We start from the raw sequence: 20891 nt of genomic DNA, 5'->3' as shown, positions 1-20891 counted from the left end.
AAACATCCCTTTAAGTTGGTATTATTCATGGTTAATCAATAGTTGATATTATTATAGAGAAATTAACAAAAAGTTATATTATTTACAGTAATTTTTTCTATATTTTTAGATGAGCGGCTACAAATATATTAAATGTAATATTTAAAATAACTCAAAGTATTTAAATTTCTTAATTTTTCATAAACTCATTCAATATAAAAACATGTAAAAAATTTTCAAAATAATTTTGTCGAGTTTCTCTTATTTTGAAATTCATCGCTAATTTAACATCTATAAACAAAACATTTTCTCATGAAAAGTTCCTAATCAAGCTATCTAAATTATTAGCAATTGATTTATAGGAGAATGTGATAAATATCACATCATAATTGACACAAATTATTAAAAATGAAATTTTTTTTTAAAATTCCACATGATATTATATAAGTTTTTACTTTATCGTGTAGTAGACAAATATTTTTTAAACTTTTTAACGTGGTTCTTCTAGATTTTTATTAAAATCATTATTTGGCAAATTTTATTTATTTAAAACATTAAAGTGAAAATGATAGGGGTGAATTTTTAAATTTAAAATAAAATGGCGTGATAGACAAAACAAAAATAACTTCTCCAAGAAATCTTAATTCTCAGCTAAAAGTACATTGATGATGATAAGGAAATTTCTGCAAGAAGCGTAAAGCAAGGCAACTCTGGAATTTATGGACTGGGCCCGTTTTAATAACTACATATAGTTCTGTATTAAACAATTATGAGATTAATGGTTTACGTACTAACACAAGCCCAACGGAGTAAACCTCATAGCTATTCTTGTGAGAGACTATTTCTCAAAGAGATAATCTCAAAATAAAAAATTTATATTTATATTATTTTTTAATTTATATTAATTGGGCTATTCAGCCCATATATCTAATGCGTCTTTCGAAAAAATCGTCTCTCACAACGATTTGTGCTTCTTCAAGTACTTCAAAGCAATATATAATTATTTTTATATTTAAATAATAAAAACAATTGATGTTAATATCTTTATAGTGGTTGAGTATCATTAGTTAGTTTAATGTTTAAATGTTTTTCTACTCTTCATTGCGACAAGTTATAAAAATGATTAATTCACTCTTTTCTTTTGCTCTAGAGATTCTATTTCTATAGTTGTAGTGAGATTAGAATCCTATTAGGCTGAAATCCAAAATTTAAAATTGAAATTGAACATAATTTGACATGGGTATACATTAAAATATAAAAAACAAAGTTTACAATTAATATAAAGCGCGAGTTATTAGTGCTTAGATTTTAAGTTACTTGTGGAGGAGACTATTCCTCAATAAAATGACCTTAAAAAAGAATTTCATATTCTCATAATATGTATGAGATAAGCTATTTAATTCCATATATGAGACGTATCTCTTGATGAGTACATCTTAAATCACAATTTTTGAATGATTTTTGTGCTTGTGAGATCTACAACCTACATAAAAAAACGTTGATGTGTGGTCTTGTAGTTATTCATGGTCTTGATAAGAAGTTGAAGACTGGTATTATTTGTTTGGTTATTAGTCATAATCAAAGTCAAGAATATTCAAACATAATTCACTTATTAGGAAGCTTATATTAATAGTATACTTTATTTTAATTTATGGACAAACAGATAGAGGATGAGGACTTTATCTTATACCAACATTAAATGCCTCGTTGTATTACTACTGACCAGCTACCAGACTCTTCGCAATCAATTATCGCCTAACTAGACGTTCCTGTCCATTCCCCTATTAAAATATTAGTTAATGATTTAATTGATAAATAATAGTATTAATAATTATTATAATAATAATTATAGTTATTATTATTATTATTATTTACTAGTATAAGAGTCAAATCAACATTTGATGTTGGTGATGTTGCTCACCAAATATCTCAAGCCAAGACACATCATGATGTTAGCAATGATGGGAGTGCAAGTAGGTGGACTGCATTGATGGTGGGATTTCTGAGAAGCAATGAAGGAGGGTCTTTGATGTGATGTGGTGATGGAGCAACAAAGAACAAGAAGGGAGAACATGAAAAGTGTTTTAAACAAGGTAAGAGGTGTCATGAAGAAGGCAAGAAGGTGCTTAAGAAGGGTGGATTGGTGTGCCTTGAACGAGGCACAAGATGCTTGAATAATGACTTGAACGAGGTACATATAGTGCTCGTTCGAGAACCCTGATGCATGCCCTTTGCAAGTTTCAGTAAACTTTTTAGGCAAGTTTGGGTTTCAGGGCTAGGGTTTATTCTAATGTTTTAGGGATATAGAAGGTGCCTAAATCAAATTTAAACGCATTGGAAGGTGGTTAATCCCTGTTGAAAATAGGGTTTAAGAGTCCTAGAGTAGTGTTCTCTTGTAATAATAGATGAGTGAACTACATTAAAAATGGAAACTTTAAGCTTGATAGTGTGTGATCAAGCATTGTGAGTGATATTTCATCAATGTAATGTTGATTAGTTAATAAAATATAATCTCATTTGAGGAAGATGTGTCCAAAACACTATTTATCTTTGTGTAGGCTTTGTTCATCAAAGCTTCAATTTAATCTTTTTGATTGCTCATGTCTATACTCTATTTTTCACACTTACAATATCTCCTCTTAATTTATAAGGGACCAAGTACCTTCCTTTTCATTATTATTATTAAGAGTATTATTATAATTATTATTGTGTAAATAGCGGAAATGCGAATCACAACGAGAACAATAGTAGAACTAATTTCAACTATAAAGACAGAAGAGACGTAAAAATTTGCATGGTTCACTACTACTGTGATTGACACATCAACCAGACCTGAAAATAAACTTCATTATAAAATAATAAATATCATACAAAATGATAAAAAAGAGTACTTGATTTAGACAAAATTCTAAAGAATGACTTTCAAGGTGTTTAGCTCTCTTAGCTAAGTGCCTTTTACTTGGAGATCATATTGAAGATTAAAGAAAGCTGAATTTAGGGTTAATGAATACTATTTTGTATTACTTTGAATGAATAATACAGCCCTAATTTATACAACTGATTATGAGTTAACTAAGGAAACAACTATTCTAGGAAAAGAATATTACCCTAATATTACAAGATAACTAAGGTAATAAAATATTTGAGAATAAACTAAAATATACAAAAATATTCTGACACTCCCCCTAAAGTTAGGTTATAGGGTTTCCGATGTCTAACTTGGATAACGTAGTCTCGAAGGCTTCAGCTGAAACTCCCTTTGTAAGGATGTCGACTAGCTGATCTTCTAATCTCACATGTGGAATGCTGATGATTTCCTTCTCCAATTTTTCCTTTACGAAGTGTCTGTCAACCTCCACGTGTTTTGTTCGATCATGTTGGACTGGATTTTCTGAGATATCAATAGTTGCTTTATTGTCACAGAATAACTTGCTTGCTCCTGTTGGTGGAAAGTCGAGTTCATATAAGACTTTTCTTAGCCATAGGATCTCTGTTATTCCTTTTGCTACCCCTCTGAACTTTACTTCTGCACTTGATAATGCGACTACTTTCTGTTTCTTACTCCTCCAAGTAACCAAGTTACCCCCTACAAGAGTGAAGTATCCTGATGTAGATTTCCTACTGTCTCGGTCGCCTGCCCAGTCACCATCTGCGTAGGCTATGAGGTCAAGGTGATGGTTTTTACCAAAGAAGACTCCTCTATCACTCGTGCCTTTCAAGTATCTCAAGATTCTTACCACTGCTTCCGTATGTGCAGTTTGAGGTAAGTGCATGAATCAGCTCACAACTCCAACTGCATATGATATGTCGGGTCTAGTGTGAGATAGATAGATCAGTTTGCCCACCAGTTTTTTATACTTCTCTTTGTCTGCTGGTTCTCCTTCAGGTGTTGTCCGGAGTTTATGATTAGCAACGATTGGTGTTTCTGCTGGTTTGCAGTCAAGCATACCTACCTCTGCTAACAGATCTAAGACATATTTCTTTTGATTGATGAAGATTCCCTTCTTGGACCGAAAAACTTCTATACCAAGGAAGTACTTTAAGTTCCCCAAATCCTTCATCTCGAACTCCATGAATAATTTCCTCTTAAGCTCCTTTATCTCCCTTTCATTATTCCCATTTATTACCATATCATCTACATGAATGACTAGACATGTGATCTGACCATCCCCTTTCTTTAGGAACAGAGTATGGTTAGAATGGCTCTGTTCATACCCAAATTTCTTCATTGCTATGGTAAACCTACCAAACCAAGCTCTTGGAGACTGTTTCAAGCCATACAATGCTTTTTTAAGTCTACATCCTTCTCCTGGAGCAAATTCATCTGAAAAATCGGGTGGAGCATGCATATACACCTCTTCTTCAATCTCGCCATGTAGGAATGCGTTCTTTATATCGAACTGGTAGAGGGGCCAATCTTTATTAGCAGCTATGGAGAATATGACCCTGATGGTGTCTATCTTGGCAACCGGAGAGAAGGTTTCGGAGTAATCAATACCGTAAGTCTGTGTATACCCTTTTGCCACAAGGCGAGCTTTGTATCTCTCAATAGTTCCGTCTACATGATACTTTATTGTAAAAACCCATTTGCAGCCTACTGGTTTTTTTCCTTTAGGTAGTATACACTTGTCCCATGTGCTATTTTTCTTTAAAGCCGAGATCTCATCTTCCATTGCTTCTTTCCACCTTGGGTTTCAGAGGGCTTCTTCAGTGCTTTTGGGCAGGGAACTTGAGTATAGACTGTCTTGGAATGCCACAGCTGTCTGTGCCAAGTTATTCGTCTCTCGGTTAATAGGATACCGAGATCTCTGTGATTCAAAAACTGAATCATACCTTCTTGAAGGAACACCTCTTTTGCTCCTTGGAGGTAATTCATATCTGCAGGGTGAATTAACAACACCAGATATATCATTATTAGTTTGAGGTTCAGGTTCAGTTAATACCTCTTGAGGCTCACAGATATCCTCTTGATCATTAGATGCTTCATACAAGGTAGGGGATGCCTGAGGAGAAAGTAATACCATGTTTTCCGTAGCAATGTCTGTGGGATTACTTACTTGCTCTTTGGAGTTCAAATCATTAGTTATAGAGTGTGTAAGCCAGCTCAAGTCATCACATGTAGTCTCCCCCTGAGGACGAAGCTGGGAGTAAAAATAGGAATGCTCAAAGAAGTCACAATCCATTGTGGTATACAGCTTATTCTGAGTTGGATCAAAGCAGCGATATCCCTTTTGATTTGTACTATAGCCCACAAAGATACACTCAACAGCCCGGGGTTCCAGTTTATTTTGAGCAAGTTTGGGTAAATGGACATACACAACACACCCAAAGATCCGAGTAGGTAAGGAGTGGAAAGAGGGAACAACAGTGTGGGTAAGAAGGACTTCGAGGGAAGTCCTGAACTTAAGAGTTTTGGAGGGTAGTCTGTTGGTGAGGTAGGTGGCAGAGGCAATAGCTTCGGGCCAAAAATAAGATGGGACATGGGCTTCAAACATAAGGGCTCGACCTATTTCAAGGAGAGTACGATTTTTCCTTTCAGCTATGCCATTTTGTTGTGGTGTGTGGGGACAAGAAGTTTGGTGAATGAGACCATGGGTGGTAAAGAAATTTTCCATATGTTGGTTCATGTATTCCCCCCTATTGTCGGATCGAAGTATTTTAGGTTTAGCTTTAAATTGTGTGACAATCATTATAGAACTTGACAAAGACATCAAAAACCTCAGATTTGTGTTTCAAGAAATATATCCAACACATTCTAGTACAATCATATGAATAATTATAGGACGCCGGTGACCAAGTGAGCCTTGCCGCCGGCCTTGTTTGATTGGGCCTTGGTGGCGGCTTTCCGTTGCCGGTGCTCCTTCCACCTCTGGGTAGCCTATTAACTTGAAACAGCCTTCCTTTGTGTGACGATTTCCTCCACAGTAACTACACTTGAGGTGAGTCATGTCTTCCATGTCACGCCGGGATGAAGAATCTGACCGGTGGTGTTTAACGGCCAACCCACTTTCGATTTCTGAGGGATTTTTTCCCGATGATGAAGCGTGGATCATGATGCCACGCCTTGAAATCTCACGTCTGATTGTAGCATATGCCATTTTAATTGTTGGAAGTGGGTCTTGATTTAATAAGTCCCTTTTTTATTTGTCAAATGTCTCGTTAATTCCGGCAAAAAACTAAAATAAACGTTGTTTTTGGATGAAAGTGTTGAAGATTGTGATATCTTCAGCATGTATCATCGGGTTTGGTTGCCATCGATCTATCTCCTTCCAAATTGTAGTTAGTTTCCCATAAAAGACCTCCAAAGGTCTCGGTCCTGTTTTATACTGTTGGCCTGTGAACTCAGATAAAAGATTTGGAGTTCGTCCCTTCCACTGTTCAATAGGACTTCAATCCCTTTCCATAAATCCCTTGCAATAGTGTAATCTAAGAACTGGTTTATGAGATCTGTGTCAATATTTGAGATAATCCATGACAGAACTATCGAGTCCTTCTGCTTCCATGTCTTGTAATTAGGGTCCGTGAAGCTAGGAGGATCGTCTATGATGTGGCTGAGACGTCCCCTGCATTCTAAAGCTATCTGCATCATTTTACACCAAGTTGTGTAATTCTGATAGTTTAGTTTTCCAGCCAATTTTAATTCTAATGATATGGTTTCAAGGGTTGTGTTTGGTTTGTGCATTTGCTGAAACAGTTTGAACATATGTTCCATCTGTTCTATGGTTATGAGTTGTTTTGGGTTAGTTTCTGCCTTTGTTTCAGGTGAGGTTGTTTAAGGTAAATGATGATAACCAATGGTGTTGCCTGTCCCGAAAAACACCTTTGGTTCTGATACCATGAAGATTAAAGAAAGATGAATATAGGGTTAATGAATACTATTTTGTATTACTTTGAATGAATAATACAACCCTAATTTATACAACTGATTATGAGTTAACTAAGGAAACAACTATTTTAGGAAAAGAATATTACCCTAATATTACAAGATAACTAAGGTAATAAAATGTTTGAGAATAAACTAAAATATACACAAATATTCTGACACATATATAAAGATTTAAATTCAAATATTAAAGGAAACCACAGACCCATAAAAGCAAAAGGAAAAAAAAATGTTAAAATTCTAAAGTCGTGCGCTCGACAATTCGTCAAGCCCAAACTCAGTGGTTGTTGTCAAACCTTTATAAATCAATTATATTCTTTGATTAATAATTGAAAAAATTACCCTAAATAATATAACCTTTTAACAAATTTTCTAAAATGATACGAATTATTAATCAATCATAAATAATACTAACTTTGAGGTCTCTTTTACTCTGACATCATTTTACTTGTTAGTAACCTACAATTGTAGGTTAATTGTCAAAAATAAAAAATAAACACCACCACCCCTCCCCCAGCTCTACCCAGCCCTACTCCTTCCCCCACCACCTTTAAATATTGTTCCCCATTTCCAGCCAATTTGTCAGCCCCAAACCCTCCCCCACCCCAACAAGTCCCAATGCAGCTCCATTGCCAGCTCCCACCCTTCCCCCACCCCTAGGCTTACCTTCCCCCATCATTAAACACCCGAATCGTCCCCACACCTACCTAACCCAAAAACCAAATTACTCATGAATCAAAAACATCCTCACCTTTTCCCCCATCCCTTACCCAACCCAATACCCAAAAAATGTCATGAACAAAAAACCCCAGTCCAGGGGGATGGAGGTTTTGAGATTGGTGGCTATAAAGGAAGGGATTTCGTGATTGGAAGGCAGGGGTGCAATTTACAGGTGGTGATTAGCTTGTGTGTTGGTGGCGGTTATGGAGAAGGGCGGTAGAAGCCGGGGGATGGTGAGTGTAGGGCAAAAGGATGGGGTGGTGCACATGTGGGTGAAGGGGAGGGGTAATATTTTGTTTTTTTTTTTTATTTAATTTAAATTAAATTTATTTTTTTATTGTATAAATAACCTGTCTTACATGTTATGGGTAAAAATGAATGCTAGTGGGAAAAATTCACCTCAAAGTTAGTATTATTCATAATTATTTAATAGTTTGTATATTGTAGGAAAAATGTTAAAATGTTGTACTATTCACGGTAATTTTTACTTAATAATTCAAGCAACAGAATAATGAAATAAATTGTCGTGTGCTAGACAATCTGTTGGCCCTCTTCCCCAGCACTCTCTTGTCAATATAAACTGATAGCTAACATCAATGTATTTCGTACGGTCATCATGCACTTGATCTTTTGCCAAATAAATAGCGCTCAAACTATCATAGTACACAATAGCAACTTCTTGAGGGATACCTAGTGCACTAACTAGGCCTTTTATCCATATAGAATCCTTTATTGCAGAGGTTAAACCCATGTACTTTGCCTCCCAAAGGTAGGCAATATCACGAAGACTATAAAGTCGACTTTCGACTCACTATGAAATTGCATAAAGTAACAAAAACCTAGTGTCAGACCTTTTGGTTCCACATCATTTGTGTAATTAGAATCAAAGAAATTAGTCACCAAGAACTCTTTACCATGTCATTAAAAGACACAAATCCCCTTCATTACTTGCCATTATTAATATTCAAGTCGAGCCATAAACCTTCTAAGACAGTAACAACTTACTCAATTTCAGGAGTTGTACATACCATAATATACATCGTATGCATGCCAATATCACTATCATATAAAAACTCTAAACAACAATCTCAATTTCATTCTAAAGTGACGTTGAAACAAAAAGCTTGTAATTCACTAAAGTTGTCGCATTAAGAATTTAGTCATCTCCATCCCAAATCTAACAAAATTTCTCAATACAACTTTTCTAAGACAAGAAAAGCTTAGCCCTTGCACGATCTTTGTTGATCTCCACTTTCAAAATCTTTTGAATTGCACCTAATTTAGTCTTTCTTATCAAATTCTGAACTTAGTTTTACTTATAGCCAATTAATATCAGATTTATTTTTAGTGGCAACATGCATGTCATCAACATTTAACGAAAATAAATTATGGAACCATATTCTTACTTGATATGCTATACACAAGAATTATAAGAATTCCTCTTAAAATCGTGCTCAACCATAAAAGAATCAAATATCTTTTACCAATGTTGAGAAGATTGCTATTGAGTCAATACAATGACTTAAGTAGTCTTTAGGGATATATATTGTTCCTTAGTAGGAACTTCGGATCCTCGGGGCTGCATCGTTAGATTCCCTCTAAATCAAAATGTGTTACAATAGAAAATAACACTGATGTGAGAGACTGAGAGTACGCTAAACTACCTAAAAGAAAATCTCCACAATATTGATGCCTTCTACCCGACTAAACCCTTTTAATACATGACATGCTTTAAAAAGAAAACATTAAGCTTTTGTCTAACCTTCTTTCTTCTTGAATATCCATTTGCATCATAAAGTTTCTCTAATGGAACCTTGACAAGTTCTGAAACTCTATTTTGTAAAGAAGTTGTATATCCTCACTACAAGGCCATAGCATCAACTCACTACAAAGAATATCTTGTTCGTAAGTTTCCGACTCATTTGACTCAATGTACATCAACGACTACGTTCAATGCATGACTTGTTAGCTCTTCAACACATAATTTACTGCTAATATTTTAGCCCTACATCTCCCAAATTAGTCTGACGGGCTTTTCAATAGGCTTTTCTCACTACAAAAAACGACTATACATCAACTAAAGTTCATCTTGAAGCCTATCGAAATGATTAGGTGAATCTTATAATGGAAACCTCCTAAGAGAAAACTATAAGTCAAAAGAGATTATTCCAAGTTTGGAGAACTTCAAAACCTACACCTCCTTACGGAATCAAGAACTAAGATCTTTTCCTTAAACAAAATTTCTAAACATTAGGCAATAAAAACCAACATTAAAAACCTTATAGGAGACGATAATTCAAGCAATACAAAATACAGAAGAAGATGAAGGTTGAATAACTGGGCAGTTCTTGAGGTAGTTTTGAGGTGCAATCTCCTAGGACCTAGTTTATGAAGGGGCTCAAATTGAATTGATCATTATAATTAAAAATTAGAATTTGCATAAATAGCTTCTAGCATGGATCGAACTTGCAGCATTAGGTTTCTCGGTTAAACGAATGAATACTGAACTACATAATTAGAGAAAAAATAACCGAAACATTTCTAGCTTATATAAACCCCATTTTTTTGCCTAGTTTTAAATTAGGCTGGACTTATTGTGAATGCCAGCATATTAACGGGGGACACAAGTGCACACACTTCATAAGCCAAGGAGATATATACCATCCCAAAACCATATGGCAATGGGAAAAAGGTCTCTAATAGCTTGTAAAGTGTGCACACCATTTTCAGTTTATCGATGTGGGATAACTCATCCCAACACCCCCCTCACATGCGAACCCCCGTCAAGTTCGCATGTGGGAGTAATCAATTAGGGTAGGAACGCCATTCTTTTCGAACCTACCATTTTTAAATTATTGATCGAACCAACGGCTCTGATACCATGTTAAATTAGGCTGGACTTATTGTGAATGCCAGCATATTAACGGGGGGACACAAGTACACACACTTCATAAGCCAAGGAGATATATACCATCCCAAAACCATATGACAATGGGAAGAAGGTCTCTAATAGCTTGTAAAGCGTGCACACCATTTTCAGTTTATTGATGTGGGATAACTCATCCCAACACCTAGGGTTTAAAAATTATCAAATACGGCACTCTCAACCATTCAAATGAGACACCAAAAGATAGTTTTAAGCCCCAAATTAAACCACCTGTCCTAGAATTCATGTTGATGACAACATGCCGATCTAGACATCAAAAGTGGATTAATGTGATAAATGGAGTCTCATTTACATACCTGACATCAAATGATCATAAATGCTTTCTGGTTAGGAACATATAAAAATGATAAAATCAGAAAAAACCTTTGAATCCGACAAAGTGGCTGTATCGTTGTCGTGTTCATTAATGTGAAGGTTGTTGCTCGCAAAAAAAGTTCGAGACTGTTATTTGTGAGAAGCCTAAACACCAAGGGTGTAGTTGGCAAAAATAACTCTTTATACTTCCTCTATTCCACTATACTTGCTATATTTCACTTTTTACGCAATCCAATGTATTAAATCTATATGTTGAATTAAATTATAAAAACTTAATATTATAAAAGTATGCGATTAGAAAATTCAAACAAGATCCCCTTGACTATATCTACTCATATATTAGCGCGGTATATAAAATAAACTTGAACAATAAATAGTGTCCATAACCGAAATGTAGCTAGTTTTTCAGAACGGAGGAATTAAGTATTATACTCCCTTGTCCCTCTCAATTTACACCTCTTTCTATTTTGATTTGTCACACTAATTTCGCATCCTTTCCTTTTTCGACAATGACCATACTGTCTTTCTTTAAATCTCATCCACAAATTTATATTTTCTCTCTCCATTATAACCACACATTTCAATTATCCACTTGTTTTTTTTGTTTTATTTTCTAACCCAATTTCACTTTTCATTCGATTTCACCCAAAATAATATGGGTGTATTCTCATAGGGACGAAGGGAGAAATAATCTATTTAGATTTTAAATTGCCTTATATAGATTTGTGAAATCTAAATGACCATTGATGAAAAATTAGAATGCTTGAAAAGAAGATCTTAGTAAATAACAGTTATTTGTAAAGTTAATAAATCATCCTTATATGGTAGGACGTGATAGAGTGAGAGTTTTGTTATTTTAATTTATCCTTTTTAATTTTGTTGATTTTAATATTATTCTTTTTGTTGATATTTATTTTGGTAAATGGGATATTGGTATCTTATAATATTATGATTGAGACAGTAAAAAATGATGATTTTAACGCAGAAGAAGCAAAAAAAGTGCATCGTCCACCTATCACTCCGCCTCCACCATTTGGACCACCTATCAGTATGATGGAACATCCACCTCCTCCGCCTATTCTTTAGGCACCACCGATGGTGCACCTAGGAGGCTCGCGGAATTAATATCGGATTTTCCTATTGGTTCGTTGGTGTTATTTGCAAATTAAGTCATGCCTGCATGATATACTCGAATGTAACAGTCTTGCACAAGCTTGGCTATTTATCTATCATAGCAAATTGGTGTTATGTAATTCTTACGTTTTGAATCAATTCATTTTGCATTTTGATTAATTCCCATGTTTTGTTCACCGAAAAGTATTGTTATGGGGTCAAATACATAAATCCGTAATTTATTTAGTTAAACCCTAAACCACTCATCTCGGTTCAATAACTTTATAAAATAACTACCCACTATTCACCATAACCTACCACTCACCCATCATATCCATGATTTTCACATTAATTCACCATCTAACTTCTATTCTACCATTATAAATACATGTTGCATACATCATTTGCACCCGATTAAGCTTTTATCTCCCTACCATTACTCCATAAAAATACATCGCCTTCTTACTTACAATCTATACTTAACCAAATATTCTTCAATTGATCTAAATTCATTCTATAATCCGTTAATCTTGCATTCATCAATTATCATATATTCATTACTTTCCGTTTCCCGATCTGATTTGAGCGTCGGAGGGGTTTTTCGAGAAACCACCCCTGGGCAAAGCTAACGTTGTATTGTAGGATTTGAGGTCTCATCAGCGGAAGGATCATAAACACTTTCAGCATATTGATAGTTGTACCCGATTACACCTATCTCTAGATATTCTAAGTGTCTTTTGCACTTCCTCGTTTCATTATCGAAACAATTAGGCGCCATCTATAGGAATAACAAACATAAAAGTCATGTGTCCCTTAAAAATACATTGATTCAATAGAATAAATATTGTCGGTTAAACTTTAAAAAATTACCATTATTTCTCATAACCTCAAAAATTTTCATTTCATCCCTTTGGCATTCACCTGTTGGAAACGGCATGCACACTGAAAGCCATCATATTATTTTTTGGATAAATGGTATTGGAGGAAATGGTGAGAAATACACTTGTTGGAAAAATAGCTTAGAAACGGTTATTAGCCCAATACCCACAACCTTAATCTTATCTCTTTCAATACTCCTCATTTTACTAACCAAACCCAATGCCCAGTAACTACCATTGGGGCGGGCCCATCGCCGGCGGTATACTCGCTACGGTATTTAGCCAAATCCGAGGAAAATTTTATCTGGCAAATGATGCTAATGATGAAAATAGGGGATTGATTATAGGTAATTTATCTCAAATTCTGAGATATTTGGAGAAAAAAATGGGTAGTAACTTATTTTGATGCAAAAAGAGTAATGAACGAGTGTTGTTTTTTTGTAGTGAACTAAATTCTATCATGTAGAATTTTCCATTAAACTATGGTGTTCACAATTGCACATGCACCAATTTAAGTGGACTTTAAATCATCAAATAACATCAATTAATATTTCTAATAAATAGTTCAATTTCTATTGTGAGTTATCTTATCAATGATTATTAATCTCTTAAATATATGAATTTTTTCTATGTGTTTCCATTTTTATATTGCTTTGTTTATGTTTTTAATTGACTAATTTTATATGTTGGTTTTGAGCTAGTAGAAATCGTGAATGTTTAATATATTCACTTTCATTTTTGATAATAAATACAATTGTTTTATGAAATTATATGATCATTTTTGAGTTGTAATATTTGAATATATAAGTTTCGATTGTATGGGGGCTAAAAGGATATTAAGTTGTGCAATCCTATTTTTTAAATCATGCTTTGTTTTATCCTTGTTAATATAATGTAATTTTGTTTACTATATTAATGTTTGCTTTGCTATAAAGATAGTCTCTTGGTATAGATTTTGTTATTAGTAATTTATAGATTTTGTTATTAGTAATTTTGCATCAAAATTTATGTTACAAAAATCTTATTAAATTTTATATTATATATCGGTCCGTACGTACATATAGATATAGAATTTTTCCATCTATATTTCATACTTTCTTCATTTTATTTTATTTATATCTCGTAGTAATTTTTTTTATCATAAAGTTGTTAGTTAAGTAACAGAAAAAGATACATTATTAAAGCCCATAATTTATAATTTGCGCAAAACCTTTAAAAAAGTGTTTCCCCTTTTCCTTTTCTACATTGAAGTCCTTTTACTATTTAAGTATTATATATTATCATATAAAATAGCAATTTGTATCAAAAATCAGCGAATTAATGATATATTGATATTAATCGATGTGATGAAAATAATGAAATTGATGATTCTAAAAATTGCTTTTCAATAGCGGCTCAATAATACTAACAACAATTTTAGAGTGATGATCCAAAATATTGAAATCGGCTACATGAATTAAAATATTAGTTTAAATAGTTGTTTACATTAATTCTTCTTCAGTCCATTTGTAACCCTAAATCTTTTCTCTTCTTTTCCACTCCTTCCCTTCAAGTCATCTTTAATTTTTTGTGCCATCTTTCTAAATCTCTTGAGCTTTAACTTTCTATATATGCCATTTAAATTTAATTTTAAGATGAATTTTAATCAAGTTCTGTAGTTCATATTTAATTTTTCACTTTTAATAAATTCTTTTGATTATGAGAAGCATTTTATGTTGTTATTTATGAACGAAATTTAATCATAAACTATTTCATTTTATTTGGAATGTAATTATAAATGTTAAGTAATCCCACAGTTTGATTTAATTTTCTTTAATCATTAATAATTAAAGGATATAAGGTCCAATAATTAATTTAGAAAGAAAATTTACAACGACATTTGGATGCAATGTAAAGAGAAATCCATTACTTTAGCTTACTCGTTAATACCTTGGTAATTTACTTAACAATTTTGAAGTTTCCATTCAAAATACCTCACGTATATATAGAAGACACTTGAAGTTTTATGGTCTTATTTGGGAAACACGAAATTTTGCTTATTTTATTTATATTTATATTGTTTAATAATGAGAGTAATTTTTTTTATCATAGAACATGCTGAGAAAATGAGATTAGGTGAAATTCGATTATAAGACTTTATTTATTCTTTATGAAAAGTCTTATTTATTTCAACGGCCCGTTTGGTAGGGGTAATAAACAGTGGCAATAGAAATGAATAATTAGTGTAATTTTGGTTGAAAGATCTCTTAGTTACCTTGATGGTCATACTTGTCCATCTTTATTCATCTTATTTTTTTCATAAAATTCATTCCAATGTATTACTATTGGGAGAGATGGTATTGGATGGTAATGAAAATTTGTAAACTTTTTTTGTGATTAAAGTTTCATTATCATGAGAATGATATGAAACTTTTGATAAAATTTTACACTATAAATCATTCTCATTACCATCATTTAATACTACTAACCAAATGGACCGCAAATAAAATAAGATCTGATTCTCAAATATGAGAGTCAATTTGATTGGTAAACCATTTAATTGATGAAATTTCAAAGTTTGAAAATCAACGTATAGATATGGTCAAAGAAAATTTTGATTCGGAGTCTTGCATGAAAGTATAAGCACTTGGTGAAAGGAGGTTGTTGGTTAGTGTAAGGAAGAAGAAGCGATGTTACCTTAGCCTTAGACTTTTCATTTCATCTTACGCTCATAGCAAGATATTGAGATTAATTTCTGTATCAAGAAAAAGAAAGCAAAAAAAAAATGTGACATCGAATTTTTCACTAATCCGCTATAAATAATTTCTTTAGATTATTTTTAGATAGTTCACATTTGTCTTTTATTTACCGTCAACATATTTCAAATAATTGAACTTATGTCCTTAGTTTGCTATCAGCATATCCTATTATTATGCTGCAACAAATAAGGGCAAAGGTTGGATTTATAAAAGATTATCCAAAGACAGGATTATTCAAAGTAAATGAGATGTTGCATTATTATATGTCAATTTTTCTTTATTTTTTATTTTTTTTCAAATTTTCATTTTAATTTTTTTTGGCAAATTAAAATGTTCTTTAGATTATCGGTTACCTTGGTGCTTTAGCCAAACACACTCTAAAACTAGAAATATTTATGGTTAATCAAAAAATATAATAATTGCTTATCTTATCAGTCGCCACGCATCGAATAATCTTGTGAGTTGGGTGCAGGTTGATATTGAGAGAATTTCAGTGTGAGATCAATTGATTTAAATTTTTTACGATTTGTTTATAGTTCAATAAATTAAGTTTAGTTGTGTTCAAGTCCATTTAATGTTTTTCAATTGTTCATTACTTATGGCTAATTACATTAAAAAAAAAAAATAATAGTTCTATATTGGTACTTAAGTTCATTTATTTAATTAAAATTGATTGTTAAGTATTAGATCGGCCGTTATTCTATTATAGATATCGAATGAAATTTTTATCAATAAATTATTAGGTTTCTTTAAAAAAATTTGTATTTATTTTCAATTTATAAGAAGTGACCCATTGAATTTGGTCAATGATTTACCAATGAAGCAAAGTTGAACCATCTAAGCCTCAATTTTTGACAAATCAAATTTAAAAAATTAATGACTAGATTTTATACATGTCATATAAATTAGGAACAAAATTGGGATTTAATTTCCACAACTAGATTTAAAATAACAAAACAAACTAAAAAAAAAAAATGAATGCCCTTCCATATGTTTTCCTCTTGGTGACTCTCCTAGCTAACCAGTCATGTGGCACACTTGTGGTGGATTATTGTGTAGCAGATTTCAATTATCCAAGCGGACCAACAGGATTTCCATGTAAAAACCCAGCTAAACTTACAGCAGATGACTTTGTTACCTCTAAAATGGGTATTGCAGGTAACACATCAAATCCGTTCAATGCAGCAGTCTATCTAGCAATTGATACGACATTCCCCGCGTTCAATGGTCTTGGAATCTCCATGGGTCGTTTAGACCTTGATGTAGGTGGAGTTATTCCGGCTCACACACATAGATCGTCTGAAGTTATACTTGTTATCGAGGGAACTATACTTGCTGGTTTTGTTGATACAAATGACACCGCATTTTATAAAACATTGAAAAAAGGAGATATTATGATATTTCCTCCTACGTTAATGCACTTTCAAGTTAACGTTGGTAATACTCCAGCACTTGCTTTTGTTAGCTTGAACAGTGCAAACCCTGGCTTCCAAACTATTACCTTCTCTTTTACAGCTAATAATCTTCCCACTGAAGTGGTTCAAAAGATTAGTTTGATCGATTCTGCACAAATCAAGAAGTTGAAGAGGATGTTTGGTGGCACCAACTAATCCAATACTTATTCACTATTTGAGGGTTAAGTTAAAATGTAAACTTTATTCATAAACATATATAATTGATGATATATCATATGTCGTATTCTTCACTTTGTATTAATTTGGACTCATGATAATAAAGATATTTTTTATTTTAATAATTGTCAATTTTTATTTGACATTGTATAACTCAAAAAAATAAAGCTAATTAATTATCCTTAAATTATTTGGATGCATGGTTTAAAATGGGTTCGAAAACATACTATTGTTTTTTACATAATTTAGACTTTTGTGTATTGATAAAATATGAATAAAAGATATAGAGTATATTTTTAAGATTTATGCATGTTAAAAATAATATTTCTTCATCATTCCCATGTATAGTTTTACTATTTATTTAATGTTATGTTTTTTTCGATTTTATTTGTTTTTGTTTATCTATTCACTTGTTTATTTAGTAATATCACACATATTTAATCAAACATCAACTTTTAAGTTTGTTAGAGTAGTTTATTTTCAAATAATTGTATGTATTTGTTAAAAGTGATTTATATATTTGGTCTTTCACCTAGATTTGAAAACTCTGATCAATACATATTTTCTTAAAAATTTAGACTTTTTATTCATAAACTATTGTTAGAATATATTCTCTATATATTCTATTATTCTGTATATATTTTTGTAATTATCTTCTTACCTTTATTTTAGCAATTACATTGTTATATTTGGAGAGTATTGTTAGTCAACTCTCATCCCTTTATTTTAGCTAATCTCGTAGCTGTACAATAGCTTGTAATTTGCATATATATTTCCTTGATTAATCAATACAAGGCAAGCAATCAATCTTCCTTTATGGTATCAGACTCTTAAACGATCCTTTTCTTTTACCCTAGTCTCTCTTTCATCTCACACTCTTCCATGGCTGATTCGTCTAAGTTTCATACCGCTCTCACCATCACCAACATCAAGTCTCTTGTTCCTGTGACATTAGACAATGAACAAAGTATGTATCATTCTTGGGCTACTTTATTTACAAATCTTGCCAGGGTGCATGATCTTTATGATCATTTGATTCCACCCACGGAGGAGAAGGCTGTGGCTGCCTACGAAAAGGCCAAATCTGATGATCCGGCCTTCTGGAACCGGTTGGATGCCGTTGTTTTACAATGGATTTATGGAACCGTCTCCAAAGATTTTCTTCCTGCTATTCTCAAGCGTAATGACACAGCCGAGAAAGCATGGAAACGTCTTGAAGCCCTTTTTCAGGACAACAAAGCCTCTCGGGCTACCCATCTCGAGGAGGACTTTACAAATGCCCTTTTCGAAGAGCATAACTCGATTGATAATTACTGTAATTATCTTCAATCTATTGCAGACAGACTAGCGGATGTCGATGCTCCGGTGACTAATGGTCGTCTAGTTCTACGTCTCACCAGTTCCCTACCGGATGCGTATAGTGGTACAGTTGATTTTATACAAAATCAAGAACCTTTGCCTTCCTTTGAAAGTTGTCGTTCGAGGTTGAAGATGGCTGAGCGTACTATCAAAGCTCGTAATGCTCGTGAAAATGGAGGTTTTGGGGGTCGTATAAGCACTTCTGCCTTACTTGCCTCTGACTCGTCGAATGCGGATAATTCGTCTTCAAGCACCAAAAGAAACAACAACTACAAGGGTAAAGGCTCTACAAAAAACAATGGAAGGAGAAACGCACAAAATAATTATGGTGGGCCTGGCCCCAGTCAGCAGCCACCTCAACAAGGGGGGCCACAGTCCCAGCAGCCACGTCAGCAAGGCCCAACACAGTGGCCACAATGGAATCCTACGTGGGGTGGGTGGACAATACCCCCATGTCCTATGCCTGCTTACTCTTGGCAGCCTAGGCCAAATTACATGGCCCAAAGACCTACTGGGCCTGGAGTTCTTGGGCCTAGACCTCAAGCATACAATGCAGTGGCTCCTTTTTCTGCTCCATCTTCTTCTAGCTACGCACCAACAGACATCGAGGCTGCTATGCAAGCTCTTTCGTTTCCTCAACCCGATGGAAACTATTACATGGATACCGGTGCTACATCTCACATGACGGCGGATGCAGGTATTCTCTCTTCTTATTTTAATTCAAGCAATAAGCATCATAACATTATTGTTGGTAGTGGTCATTTAATTCCAATTATTGGTCACGGTCGCACTAATTTGCCCCCACCTTACCCACCATTTACCCTAAACAATGTGTTACATGCTCCTAAACTCATTAAAAATTTAGTCTCAGTCCGCAAGTTTACCACAGATAATATGGTTTCTATATCATTTGACCCTTTTGGTTTTTCTGTTCATGACTTACAGACGGGGACCAGACTTATGAGATGTGATAGCACCGGGGACTTATATCCACTTTTCTCCAATTCTCAAGCCGTTCCTTCCACAAACCGATTTGCTTTTACTGCTTTGCCTTCGGATATTTGGCACAATCGTCTAGGTCACCCTGGCGATAATATTCTTAATTCTCTTTGTAGTAAAAAGTTTATTAATTGTAATAAGACTTGTCAAACTTTTTGCTCTTCTTGTTCTCTTGGGAAACATTTTAAGTTACCTTTTTATAATTCGATTTCATACACTTTTCTTCCATTTGATATTATCCACAGTGATATTTGGACGTCTCCCATTGTTAGTACTTCCGGCCATTGTTATTATGTTCTTTTTCTTGATGATTATAGTAAGTTTTTGTGGACTTTTCCCATTGCTAAGAAATCTCAAGTTAAACATCTATTCTTAGTTTTTCATGCTCTAGTTAAAACACAATTCGAACGTAACATTAAGACTTTTCAATGTGATAATGGTACGGAATACATTAATAGCACTTTTAAGGATTTTTTTGAGAAAAATGGTATGCTTTTTCGTCTATCATGCCCTCATACATCTCCTCAAAACGGCAAAGCCGAAAGACACATAAAATCCATAAATAATATCATCCGAACTCTCCTTGCTCATGCATCTATGCCACTCTCCCTTTGGCATCATGCACTTTCCATGGCCACACATTTAATCAATATTCTTCCCACTAAAGTTTTGAATTACCAATCCCCCGCCCAAATTCTCTATCAAAGTGATCCGGATTATTCGGGTTTACGTGTTTTTGGTTGCTTATGTTTCCCATTATTCCCATCCTCTACAATTCATAAATTAGAAGAAAGATCAACTCCTTGTGCTTATTTAGGTCCGGCTCCAAATCATCGTGGTTATAAATGCTATGACATGTCTAGTGGTAAAATCATTATCTGTCGTCATGTTCGTTTTGTTGAAACAGAATTTCCATTCTCTAAACTTCACAAAATACACCCTTCGGATTATGATATTTTTAGTGACAATGATATCAATCCTCATTTAATGCATCAATTGTCACAAAAATCTAGTCAACCTACTGTGCAACCTATACCACAAGAACATACGAGCCAACCTACACAACCCATAGTTGATCCTCAATTTGGGACACAGTCTCACACGGGCCCAAATCCAAATCATCATCAAGTTGCTACACCTGCAAACCCAAATCAGCAGCACCCATCTTCCTTACCTCAATCTGGGCTGCAGTCTCACACGGGCCCAGAACAGATTTTCTCTAATAATGCTCCTTTTATGGCCCAACAGATGCAACAGCCCACTCCTCTATTGGGCGCCCCTAGCTCTAGTGGTATTCTTTCTAGCCCATCTTGTAATACAATTAGCCCA

General features: G+C 33.8%; 1 protein-coding gene across 1 annotated transcript; it reads left to right on the top strand.

Moving 5' to 3' along the window:
• The first annotated feature begins 16498 nt into the window (after nucleotides 1-16498).
• LOC130814714 (auxin-binding protein ABP19a-like) lies at nucleotides 16499-17487 on the top strand. The gene has a single exon (XM_057680869.1). The coding sequence runs from the start codon at nucleotides 16548-16550 to the stop codon at nucleotides 17181-17183; it is 636 nt and encodes a 211-aa protein (XP_057536852.1). The 5' UTR covers nucleotides 16499-16547; the 3' UTR covers nucleotides 17184-17487.
• The last annotated feature ends 3404 nt before the right edge of the window (nucleotides 17488-20891 follow it).

This window comes from Amaranthus tricolor, chromosome 6 (assembly GCF_026212465.1).
Source record: "Amaranthus tricolor cultivar Red isolate AtriRed21 chromosome 6, ASM2621246v1, whole genome shotgun sequence".
Classification (NCBI taxonomy): domain Eukaryota; kingdom Viridiplantae; phylum Streptophyta; class Magnoliopsida; order Caryophyllales; family Amaranthaceae; genus Amaranthus; species Amaranthus tricolor.
Note: the sequence above shows the minus strand (reverse complement) of the source record. Positions and strands in the feature narration are given on the sequence as shown.